The sequence below is a fragment of the Clupea harengus genome, chromosome 21, assembly GCF_900700415.2.
Source record: "Clupea harengus chromosome 21, Ch_v2.0.2, whole genome shotgun sequence".
Classification (NCBI taxonomy): Eukaryota; Metazoa; Chordata; class Actinopteri; order Clupeiformes; family Clupeidae; genus Clupea; species Clupea harengus.
Genome location: NC_045172.1, coordinates 21,320,687 through 21,333,186, shown reverse-complemented (window position 1 = coordinate 21,333,186; position 12,500 = coordinate 21,320,687). Strand labels below are relative to the sequence as shown.

The 12,500-nt window shown below is 44.0% G+C and overlaps 2 protein-coding genes across 2 annotated transcripts in view; both read right to left on the bottom strand.

The window, feature by feature from the left end:
* Nucleotides 1-2,603, bottom strand: part of lrp1ba (low density lipoprotein receptor-related protein 1Ba) — a 199,114-nt gene extending 196,511 nt beyond the window's left edge. The window contains 1 exon segment of the mRNA XM_042702858.1: nucleotides 2,600-2,603. Within this exon segment, the coding sequence (XP_042558792.1) occupies nucleotides 2,600-2,603 (4 nt within the window).
* A 2,077-nt stretch (nucleotides 2,604-4,680) lies between these two features.
* LOC116218149 (low-density lipoprotein receptor-related protein 1B-like) overlaps nucleotides 4,681-12,500 on the bottom strand; it is a 33,388-nt gene continuing 25,568 nt past the window's right edge. The window contains exons 9-14 of the mRNA XM_042702857.1: nucleotides 11,740-11,944; nucleotides 11,173-11,337; nucleotides 9,905-10,149; nucleotides 5,900-6,031; nucleotides 5,096-5,323; nucleotides 4,681-4,754 (exon numbers count right to left, since the gene is read on the bottom strand). Of these exons, the coding sequence (XP_042558791.1) occupies nucleotides 4,681-4,754; nucleotides 5,096-5,323; nucleotides 5,900-6,031; nucleotides 9,905-10,149; nucleotides 11,173-11,337; nucleotides 11,740-11,944 (1,049 nt within the window). The remainder of the gene's footprint in view (nucleotides 4,755-5,095; nucleotides 5,324-5,899; nucleotides 6,032-9,904; nucleotides 10,150-11,172; nucleotides 11,338-11,739; nucleotides 11,945-12,500) is intronic.

Below are 12,500 nucleotides of genomic sequence, written 5' to 3'. Positions count from 1 at the left end.
GAAGGACGGACCATATCAAAAGCCCTTTTTCTTTATTGAAGCCACTGAACACAACAGAAACAAAACACACACTCTATTAGTGAGCTCTAATGTTAAGGGTACTCTGCAGACCCCACTAGTATTAGTGAGCTCTAATGTTAAGGGTACTCTGCAGACCCCACTAGTATTAGTGAGCTCTAATGTTAAGGGTACTCTGCAGACCCCACTAGTATTAGTGAGCTCTAATGTTAAGGGTACTCTGCAGACCCCACTAGTATTAGTGAGCTCTAATGTTAAGGGTACTCTGCAGACCCCACTAGTATTAGGGACATCCCCAGATAAATTAATAACTTACTGAATGCAGGCAAGAAGACAGGTCGCAGAGCATCGGCCCATTTAATTTCTATTTCTATTTCAGTATGCATAGAATTTACAAGAAATAACCATCAAATTAGCCACAGCCTAATTAACACATTCATATTGAAATATTAAAGGTGAAATAAAGTTAAGCAAACTGACTATGAGACAGATGAGAAAGGTGACAAGGTATTTGGGGAATCTTGACAAAACATATCTGAAAGCGATTTTTAAAGATGCTATCGTTAAGCAGATTGGATCACACACACAGACGTCTTTCACACATTTGTGCGTGACATTAAATAACTGGTTATGGTCGACTGTAATAGGGCCGTCTTAAAAAACGTGTCCTCACACAGACACTCCAGTGAACGTCTTTAATTGGACAGGTGAGGAATGGGATCTTTTTTCTTTTCCAATCTTTAACAGATGCTGGGAGCCAAAGTGGATGTCTTGAGTTTTACAGCTTCACGGGTCCCCATCTGGCTAACACTACAACGCATTACCGTCAAGCCTGAAAACAGGGACAGGCGTGTGCCTCATCTAGGGCTTTCTTATTATCAGCGTTGTATGGTCCAGCTTGCACATTTCAAATGTGATAGGCTAGAGATGTGTGTCGTTTGGGTCCAAATTATGGACGGAGAAAAGCATGATATTTAAATCAGTCAAAAGCCCGGCTAATGAACACAAAGGCATATGTTGGTGTGGGGGGGGGGGGGGGGGGGGGGGGTTGAACTACAGGACTAAAGTGGAACATTAATAAGAAGTGTACGTCCATCACCTTATCATCCTCTCAACTGTCTGTTTCGTGCTAGTGTGGGTATACACTTGGACATTACTTGACCACAATTGTGTTTTGGGGGTATTATGACTACGGTTTACCACTATAGTTGACCAGCAGCATTACCGTGATAATGTGCTCTTTTTTATTATCAATTTTACCTCAGGCATAACGACAACAGCTACGCCCTTGAACTCCGCGAGCAGAGGTTTACAACTCTTAACAAATGAGGAGTCGACGTCTCTAGTAAGTTGTATAGGTCTGGCAAGTTAGTATACCCACACTCGTATACCTCACAAAATGTAGCACACATCTAGTTCTCCGCTTTCCCTTTTTGCTGTTACTATGACAGCAGACACACTCCCCCTCCATCAGGACCACAAGTGCTACAGAGGGATTTCAGACGGATGGTGCTAAACTCACTCAGACAGAAACATATCAGAGAAAAATTCAGCACAGAGGTTCGGTGCCAGAGCGCCACTTAGAAACCAGAGACAAGCACACAAGCAGTCTCCAAGACTTCCTGAACATGTGTTATGGAGAGGGACTTGAGCAATGGGACATGAAAGTGATGCTGCCTGACAAAGGCTGCATTTCAAGCCCTTCTGCAGAACAGCTAAGAATGATGGAGCCGAGACTAGACACATTATTCAGAGAGCGGAAAAAAAAAAAGACAATTTAAAGAGTGGAAAACTTGCAGGTGTCAAAGTCATTTGTATTCAACAAAGGAGAAGCACTCCAGATTGTGCTGTTCATTTTGAAGATTGAATTACATACACAGAGTGAGAAGACAGAGAACAAAGTAGAAAAGATACAGAAAATAATAATTAAAATGATCTTGATCCAAACATACACAGTTATAAAATATATATTTATAGTATATATATAATATAATATATACATACATATACATATTACATATACATATATATATATATATACACATATAGGCATATAATATACTGTATATGCATATGATTATGTGTGAATCCACCATGTCATTTCACTCAAAGTGGTTTGTGTTTGTTGCATAACAAATTCAAATTAAAACCGAACAAACAATGAGTTTTCAGTGAGTGTGTGTTTAAAATCAACAGGCTCCGTCAGACATGCCTGCGTTGCCGTCCCACTGACCACAGCGTGGTGCTGTGCTACAATGAAGGCGATGGGGCCTGGTGCGGCCAGTGGCTCACTGGCTTATATTAGCTTTATTTCAGGGGCCACTTTCACTGCAGCAATTAATCTCCCCACTTCACACTCAATCAATACTGCGCATCACACACCACACACACGTCCCATACACCCATCACCCAAACACAGGCGTGCACAGCGCACATTATCAACACATACAACAAACACACATCCCATACACCCATCACCCAAACACAGGCATGCGCACACACACATAATTACACACACACACACACACACACACACACACACACACACACACACACACACACACACAACACACACACTCACCCATAACGCCAGTGCTGTTGGCTTCATTAACTCTTTCTTTCATGGCCTCGATACCTTCCAGCTGCCTCCGTCGAGGTTGCAGCGGTTGATGGTGCCGTTCCCTGAACTGATCCAGTAGAGCTTACCGTCTGGGAAGTCTATGGACAGGCCTGCCACAGGAGAGGAGGAGGAGGAGGAGGAGGAGGAGGAAGAGGAGGCTATTTCCCAGTACACAAGACAGTAGTGATAAATCACAGGAATTCATGTTACTTGTCAAGAACTTGTCACAGCGAAGGGGGAAAAATCCATTAAACTTACACGATTAAAAAGATTATAAAGTGTGGATATTATTAGGCTTGATGTGACCTTGTCACACTTTAAAACAATTTCCAAGGAAGGTCTGTGGGGAGGGGGGGGTTGGGGTTTGACTGAGCGACAATGTTGATATATTTTCATCTGAGGCCAAAGTGACTTTCGTCTTGCTGCACCGAATGTTGTGTCGGGTTATTTTCTGATCCCTCTCCCACTGGGAACTGAGTTTATTTCTAGCAACTGGTGACCCAGAGGAGGTCAGCCTTTTTCACACACACATTTCACATTTCAAAGATCATAACTGCCATTAGTTCTAAAGAATCCCTGTCATCACACGTGGTCTATCATATCTAATATATTTTAAGTCGTGTATGTTAAATGGGCAGTAGTGGAGGGGAGAAGAAGATCATTTAAAGAAACTGTACATTTGACCTTGGGCTTCTGTCTGGACCTGAAAAATCAGGGCATCTATAATGGTAAGAACCCTAAGAGATTAGACTGTGATTCTGCGATCTGTTAGAGGGAAAAAACGAATGCCGTGCTCCTTACAATTAAGCGTTTCTTAAGCGTTTTGGATGCGTGCCAAAAAAATATGTAAAAATAAAATACATAAATGAATTTTAAAAAAAAAATGTTTACCAACGGGCTCTTTTTGATTCTGATGAAGGATCTTGCTGTTGCTTCCGTCCATGTTTGCCATGTTATCGTGATTTCCATCAGTCCAATATTATCTTCCTGCACAGAAAAGACACACACACGCACGCACACACACACACACACACACACAAACACATTTTTGTTGAAGAGTGATTAATCGGTCATGGAGTGCACTACTCCACCCCGTTCGTTAAGGCGCTGAACACGTTCACCGGAGGCGGACCCGGGGCAAAACAAGCCTTTCCATCTCTGGGCGATTCACCAGCGGCTAGAAATCTGCTGAATGAAGCTGTCAGCCCCTGCCTGATGTCTCTCCTGCCGCCCCATAAACATTTCTGACAGCCACTTTCAGGAAGGACTTAAGAGACGGGGAATAAAGTGGGATGACAGATGCAGAAACAACGCTGCGTAGCACCGTAAATCACATCCCATAACGCCTGCCTGCCGACCTGCCCGCCCGTCCGCACCGCCCGCCCCTGTGTAGCGCAGCGTAGCGCAGACCAGGACTAGAGGAGCCCAAGGCTCCCATCAGTGTTGGGACATCACTGTCAATTATGCAAATATGCACCGATTATAACATTTTAAAAAAACAACACTACTAATCCACATAGTGTAAAGCGTAACACGGTCATGTTATGGGATGATGTTTGCTCGCTATTTATATGAGAGCAAATTACACGCAAGCTTATTTTCCAACCTCTACTTCATAAGTAAATAGATTAAAAAGTTACTCTGCTGCTGGAACTGGATCAGTTAATTAGCATAGTTATGTTAATGCTAATAACACAACTGAGCGTTGATCTTTTAGTTCATGTTTCACGACAGAATGCATTCTCTCTCTCCCTATCTCTCTCTCTCTCTCTCTCACACACACCACACCACACCACACACCACACACACACACAACACACACACACACACACACACACACACACACACACACACACACACACACACACACACACACACACACACATAGACAGATACAGTACACAAAGCACATAATACAATCTCGTTGGTCATCTCACCCTTTGACTGGATGCACCACTAGAACACTTGGGTTTGTCAATCCCGTGAACAACAGAGGTCTTCAGTGAACCATCCAAGCGAGCCACATTGAATCTGGGGTCTCGTCATTCTCCGAGCTCAGCCAGTACATGTTTCCTGGACAGCCAGTCCAACGCCAGGCCTCTCACATTGAACAGATCTGCAACACAGTCAAAACATTCCACAACATTTATGAGGCACAAACACGAACATGTGTTTTCATCTCAACTAAAAGCACGTTCCTGTCTGTATGCATTAAACACTCACTTCATCTTCGTCAGCGCGACAAATCGATACTATTTCTTCCCTGGGATATCAATAGATTGCAATCTTTTTTTATTACAATCCATCACATCCTCCACCCACTGCATAAGCTAATATCGACTATCTATCACCACGCCTCATGTTCCTGGCTGATAGGCCTACGAAACGTACCAGCCGAGATTGTGACAGATAAGACAATATTACTGTTTTTGCATCATGGCAGAGCGTGATGCCTACCTCCAGATATGACGGTCTCAATCATTGTGCCGTTGATGAATGCACGCTTTATGTGCGAGTTTTCACATCCGTCCAATAGATTCGCTCCTCCGCCGAAGTCGTAATCCACCACTGTGACGTCGTCGATGTCAGGCACGGTTAGGGCGGTGATTATGTTGAAGTAAGGGTTGTCAATGTCGACTCCGCGGATCTCCGATCGCCGCGCGTACAACAGAAACCTCTTCAGCGCTGTGGGGAAGCGTGGGGGGAAAAAATATAAATGAATACAAAAAAATGAAAATCCGTTTCCATATTTTTGAGGCCAGTATGTTTGCTTGACAGTATGAACAAGCAGGCCAACTGTTTTCAAGGCCTGACAAAGACATCAAAAGAGAACAGGGCTGTAACATGGCCCCAGGACATATTAGATAAGCTTAAGCTTGTTATCTAGAGGGTTCAGTGAGGTGAGCGTCTCAAAAGAAGTATCAAACTCAAAGGCTAATATGCTTTTAAATAAGTAATAGAGCTAGCGTCCTTATGGACTCATATTTTTCTCCATTCCACATCAGAATTACCTCAGAATTACCCTCTCTTCCCAGTCAGAATGATAACGTAACAACACGACAATAACATTACAACATAACAAGAATGCCTTTTTCTCTCTCACTCAGACTCTCTCTCCCCATCTCTTTCTTTCTCTCGCTCTTCATTTCTCTACCATTTTTCTCCATCTCTCTCCATCTCTCTCTGTCTCCCTCTCTCCCTCTCTCTCTCTCTCTCTAATGTTAAATCAAAGCCAGACTATCAGACATGCTGGATACTCACACATGCAGGACGTGTTGTCTGCGGACAGCTTCATGAGGTGGGGGCAGGAGCAGGAGGCCGTGCGGTTGGAGTTGAGTAGACACAGGTGGGAACAGGGTCCCCTGCCACTGTTTGCCCTGCAGGGGTTTGAAGCTGAAGAAAGGAAACACAACAAAAAAAAACTCTTTAAACATTGTATTATGATGCGTTAGCATGCTGGAAGGTGCAGATACTTATTACTTATTATGCTATGCTTATAGCATAAGGATTGCTTGTGTGTAGTATAGTTTTCTTGTGTGAAAAAATCAATAAAGAAGTCGTTAGAAAAGAAAACTCTCAAATGAATCTCAGGTCACTGCCACTATGAGAAAAACAGGAGTTTACCCAGTTGATCCTCGATTAATGCAGAATAATGCAACTTAAGGAAAAGAGGGTTTAGTTAAAGATAGTATGACAGCACTGCGTGATGCTGCTTAATTTTGTTGAACTAAGACCTCAGAATATTCCTGTGGGTTGCAGTATGCAGCAGGTCAATACTCAGTACTTTCAAACACAATCTTCAGGCACTGTTCTCTCTGGTTCCAGTTCTCCCATGGACAGCAGACCGGTTCTGCGGTGTAGACCCTGTGCTGTTAGTGGAAACACTACTTGAGAACATCAATAGTCCCTGGGTGAAATCATTTCAAAACATCTGGGTTTTGGACCTTCAGCTTTCTTTCCCTTCCTGAAACATGTCTTTCTTTCCCTTCCTGAAACATGTCTGCTTAAACAGTTCTGATGTGCATCTGCAGTGACTCTGAGCAACTCTCTAAACAAACACAGAGATGGCAGGTCCGCAGGTAGAGGGAAATTAAACAAGACTGAAACATGGCTTCTAAAATGCAAACACTGCGAGGGAAGAGATAGTTCAGCCGGAGGGGAGACTAAGACAAGGGGGAAAGAAAAACAAATACCAGTGATGATTCAACATGAAGTTTAAGACAAAAGCTTGCTGCTCTCATCAGAATCTGCACAAACCCCCGAAGAGCTGAAAAAGAACTCTTGGACCCAGACTCCATGGCTTTGCTATCACACGGTTCTCAAAATAACTGGAACAAACGCAGACAGTAAACAAGGGATGAGGGACCATGCTGGAACATGAGAAGCTTTCTCAATCAGTTCCCTCTTTATCTACCTGGAGTACACATTCATTACTCTGTCATATCAAGTGGTTCCGATTCGAAGGTTAAGCTTTCTGGTTTTATTTTAAAGAGCGGTTAAGACCGGTGAAAGTCCATACAGACACACTAAAAGACCAGCCACGTTGGCCCTATGTACTGTGCAAATGACGTGTATTGCTAAAACCCCACCATCAGTCCCTGCTAGAACTCCACCATCAGTTCCTGCTAGAATCCCACCATCAGTTCCTGCTAGAACCCCACCATCAGATCCTGCTAGACCACCATCAGTTCCTGCTAGAACTCCACCATCAGATCCTGGTAGAACTCCACCATCAGTCATCAGTTCCTGCTAGAACTCCACCATCAGATCCTGCTAGAACTCCATCATCAGTTCCTGCTAGAACTCCACCATCAGTTCCTGCTGGAACCCCACCATCAGTCCCTGCCAGAACTCCACCATCAGTTCCTGCTAGAACTCCACCATCAGATCCTGCTAGAACTCCACCATCAGTTCCTGCTAGAACTCCACCATCAGTTCCTGCTGTTTTTTGTTGATCCTTCCTGGATCCTGATGATGTTTGTTAATCCTTCCTGTTAAATAATCTTTATTTACTTCATGCTCTACATTGTAGGTGACGAGGGTGTTCTTCATTAGTTACCTCCCCAAATCCTTTGAGCTTGTATTGTCCTGCATGTAGTGTGTATTCATACTGCAGACCTGTGCATTGGAGAAGATCTGTCTTTCTATAGCACAGTGTTGTGGCAGCTTTTAGTAGCCCTCTGAGGCGACCATTTAAAGTGTGTTTCTGAGGCGACCATTTAAAGTGTGTTTCTGAGGCGGTCGTGTAAAGTGTGTTTCTGAGGCGACCATGTAAAGTGTGTTTCTGAGGCGGTCGTGTAAAGTGTGTTTCTGAGGCGGCCATGTAAAGTGTGTTTCTGAGGCGGTCGTGTAAAGTGTGTTTCTGAGGTGACCATATAAAGTGTGTTTCTGAGGTGGCCATGTAAAGTGTGTTTCTGAGGCGGCCATTTAAATTGTGTTTCTGAGGCGGCCATGTCTGCAGAGGTGTCGTCCGTCAGAAGTCGATGCCAGGCCTGCTTTTAGCTCTCTCCTCATCACTTTAACAAAAACCTTTTAACACGATTAACAAAGTAATTACACACATCGACTAAAACGGGCCAAAATAAATCTTGTGATAAAAAAAACCTTCTCCTTTCTTTTCTCCAGCAGCTGGTATTTCTGCGTCCCAGGGAATACAGCTTGGAGCTCCATCATAGGCCCCCTTATTTATTGGGCATTTTGGCAATTTATTCTCAGGCTGGGCCAGGAAAGGTAAGCCGATTCCATTAAAGCAATTAGAGGCTATTTACATGAAATACAGCCGTGAGATGAGAGAGGAGCCAAAAGTGAAAGGTTTCTCGCCGAATCTCCATAGATAATTTACATACACAGTTCAGACACATTGATTTTTGCCTAAAGTAAATCGAGCAAAATATATATGAATTTATTCTCTATGCTCTATAATATGTATTGTACATCTATTCTTTACATCTAGATGTATCCAAGCCTATCCTTGTATCCAATGTTGTTATTGCTACATGTAGCTCCACACGGACATCTCCATACATATGTATTTCTAGTTCTTCATGGAAGTAGAACTTTAAAGTTTCAGGTGTTGCATAGCAACGTATTACTTACTGACTTTAGCCTATAATGGATTTCCGTTACGAAATGGACTGCTTGCGGACTACTTGTGGACAAAACCCAATGTCAATGGTAGCGGACATTAATTATTTCCTGCAGTCATTATCAAGATATATCGGACCTCCACATGTTGGAGTGGCCCATTCAATTCAATGGAACTTTCTGCAGCATTCTGAAGAGCTGTCAAATAAAATTATAAAATAAATAAATAATAAATGTTGAAATAATAAATAATACAAATAAAAGTCAAAACTAGAGATTGCTAGAGATGCATTATTTTTCTCTTTGGAAAAGACAGACAGTGCAAGGTTTTCAGGTGAAGGTCACCGTCTCCTTTCAAAACCCACATCAACAAACACGGTTTCTACCCATTTTCATGAAAGAGATTTCAAAACTTTTCCATGACTTTTCAAGCATCCTTTGTGAATTTTCCCTGACCTTTCATAACTTACAAGTACAAAACTTTGCGTACTTTAATCCACATGTCAGGCCTAAATATTGAATGAAAATTAGACAACAACCATTTCAATCCATATTCTGATAAGCTAGTTTGAAACACAACATTATCTATGGAAGAGTAACATGATTTAATTAGACCTACATAGGCCAAAATGAAATTCCATGACTTTTCCTAAACTTTCAATACATTTACTGAATTTCATGACTTTTCCAAGCCTGTAAAATGGGATTTTAAAATGTCATGACTTTTCCAAGATTTCCATGACGGTAGGAACCCTGTTCACCTCACAAGAATCACCAAAATGTTTAAAAATCCGTTAGCATTAGCCTAGCAATACTTACAGAAACCTGTTACCATTAGTCTAGCAATGCTTACAGAAAACATGTTACCATTAGCCTAGTAATGCTTACAGAAACCTACTGAACCTGTTACCTTTAGCTTAGCAATGCTTACAGAAACCTACTGTTACTGTGGCCATGGGTGAAGCTTCATGGTGTGTTGTCTAGAGAAGAAAATCATTTTTATCCTATTATCTAAGGCACAGCACACAGACTTCTCTTCAACAACATCTGCTGGGTTTTCTTAATGAGATTGAGATTAATCCATAATTAATTTATCAGGGAAACTGTGTAATTATCTGTATGGCCTAAAAGAGCGAATATTCTTCACGGCTTGATTATATACAGTGGCAGAGGCGTACGTACCTTGTGGCTGGCGGCTTGGGTGAAATATTTGCAGGTCGAAAGGCTGGGCGCTTGTTTTCTGGATCACTGTCACATTGGCCCCGGTCCATTTGTTGGCCCTGGTCAGCGTGTTGGTTCTCCAGTCTGTCCAATACACACTGCCCCCGAACAGGCTCACAGCAAAGGGATGCGACAGGTACTCGTGCCCCCTGAGGATCTCAATCAGCCCGCTGCCATCGTACAGGGCAGAGTAGATGGCATCAGAGCTATGGGGGAGAAGAGAGAAGAGAGAACAGACGGAGAAGGAGAGGGAAAAAGAGAGGGAGCCAGGGAGGGAGAGAGAGAGAGAGGGAGGGAGAGAGAGAGAGGGGGGCAGGTTGGGAGAGAGAGAGGGAGAAAGACAGAGAGAGGGGGGAGAAAGAGAGAGAGGGAGAGAGAAAGAGAGGGAGGGAGAGAGGGAGGAAAACTTTTCCATCAGCCAGGAATATCAGGCTGATTATGTTTGCGAGAAGCTTTGCTTTCAGGCTTTCTTCTGTCAGTCAAGCACCTCCATTACGACAGAGATGCTCAAAGCAGTCACTCGCCCGCTCCCGCGCTCGCTCACACATATTCACAAGGCGGAAAACATTTTCAAAATGGCTGAGTGCCCATGCATTAGCAGGCGAGATGAAGATATCGATTTCTGTTAATAACCCGACTTCAGAGCAAGAGAGAAGGAGAGCCAAAGAAAGAAAGAGAGAGAGAGAGAGAGAGGGGGAGGGAGAGAAAAGAGAGAGAGAGAGAGAGAGAGAGAGAGAAGGAGAATTCTTTGAGAGATGCAGAATGCAGAAAACAAAATACAATGTCGGATCAATACAATTATTTCTTCTGTGTCATTCATCACCCTTGCCTTGCACATCGTGAGTATCAATTTATTTCTCAATCAGTATCAATATTCCACCTGGAGCTTCCTCGGCTGCAACTTCAACACCACTAGCACAAACACAGCTGCTAACAAACATGGCCGATCTAAACCAGCCTATATCCTCCACACTGCAGCAACTGCATCAATCACTGGCCCTCTCCCAGTTCATCTCCTGCATTACTTTTTTTACTACCCCCCTAAATAATTTACTCGCTGGGCCTGACTAAGACCAATTGCTTGTGGGACCTCCTAGCTCCAAAATGCCTGGGCATCCACTCTTCCTCTTCTTCCTCTCCTTCCTCTATTGTTTCCCACACTTTGTTTTTACAGGTGTTTCTCCCATGAAATATTCAGGCACTAGCTCTTAGCGAGGCTGCGTCCTCACCGCGCATCCGTCCAGACGACTCTCTTCTCCACGTGGTCCAGCGTGAGGCCGTTGGGCCAGGCTCCCATCTCCATGTCCTTGAAGACCACGTGGCGGCCCACGCCGCTCATGGACGCGCCCTCGATGCGGGGGAACGTGGCGTCCCAGTCTGTCCAAAAGAGGACACTGAACACAAAACAGTCCCCATTGTGAACGTTCAGCTGAACATTCAGGCGTCCCAAACTAGAATGGATATGACTAACACATGTGATAAGGTCTTTTAAAGGGAACGGTATGGTTGCTGAAAATATTACAGATTGTTTACAAACACACACAGACACACACACACACACACACACACACACACACACACGGCTTGGGTCCACACATAGTACACATACACACACACGCACACACTCACACACACACACACACACACACACACACGGCCTCGGTCCACAAACACACAAACACACACATGGCCTGGGTCCACACACAAACACACACACACACACACACACACACACACACACACACACACACACACACACACATGGCCTGGGTCCACACACACACACACACACCCACCCATGGCCTGGGTCCAGGGCGATGGCTCGCGGATGCTCCATGCCCCCTGCGATGAGAGTGCTTCTCATGTCTCCGTCCAGCTTGGCCACCTCGATCTGGTCCAGGTTGCTGTCGATCCAGTACAGGTTCCCTGCCACCCAGTCCACAGCCAGACCCTCTGGGGTAGCCAGGCCGTGCTGCACCACCACCTCCACCCCAATTACCCCTGAGAAATACCCCACAGGGGCAAGCAATGGCAGAAAGAATTACCACTGAGGCAACAGTACTAAGCCTGACACATATAACTCCGACACAGTGTCTTACACCGAACGGTACTAAGCCTTACACATATAACTCCGACACAGTGTCCTACACCGAACGGTACTAAGCCTGACACATATAACTCCGACACAGTGTCTTACACCGAACGGTACTAAGCCTGACACATATAACTCCGACACAGTGTCCTACACCGAACGGTATTAAGCCTGACACATATAACTCCGACACAGTGTCTTACAGGGCCCGCTTAATCTCTACCCATCTCTGAGCATATAAAATGCTACCTGAGTTTAATCTCTACCCATCTCTGAGCATATAAAATGTTAGCTGAGTTTAATCTCTACCCATCTCTGAGTATGTAAGATGTTCCCGGAGTTTAATCTCTACCCATCTCTGAGCATATAAAATGTTAGCTGAGTTTAATCTCTACCCATCTCTGAGCATATAAAATGTTAGCTGAGTTTAATCTCTACCCATCTCTGAGTTTAAACAATTTTACG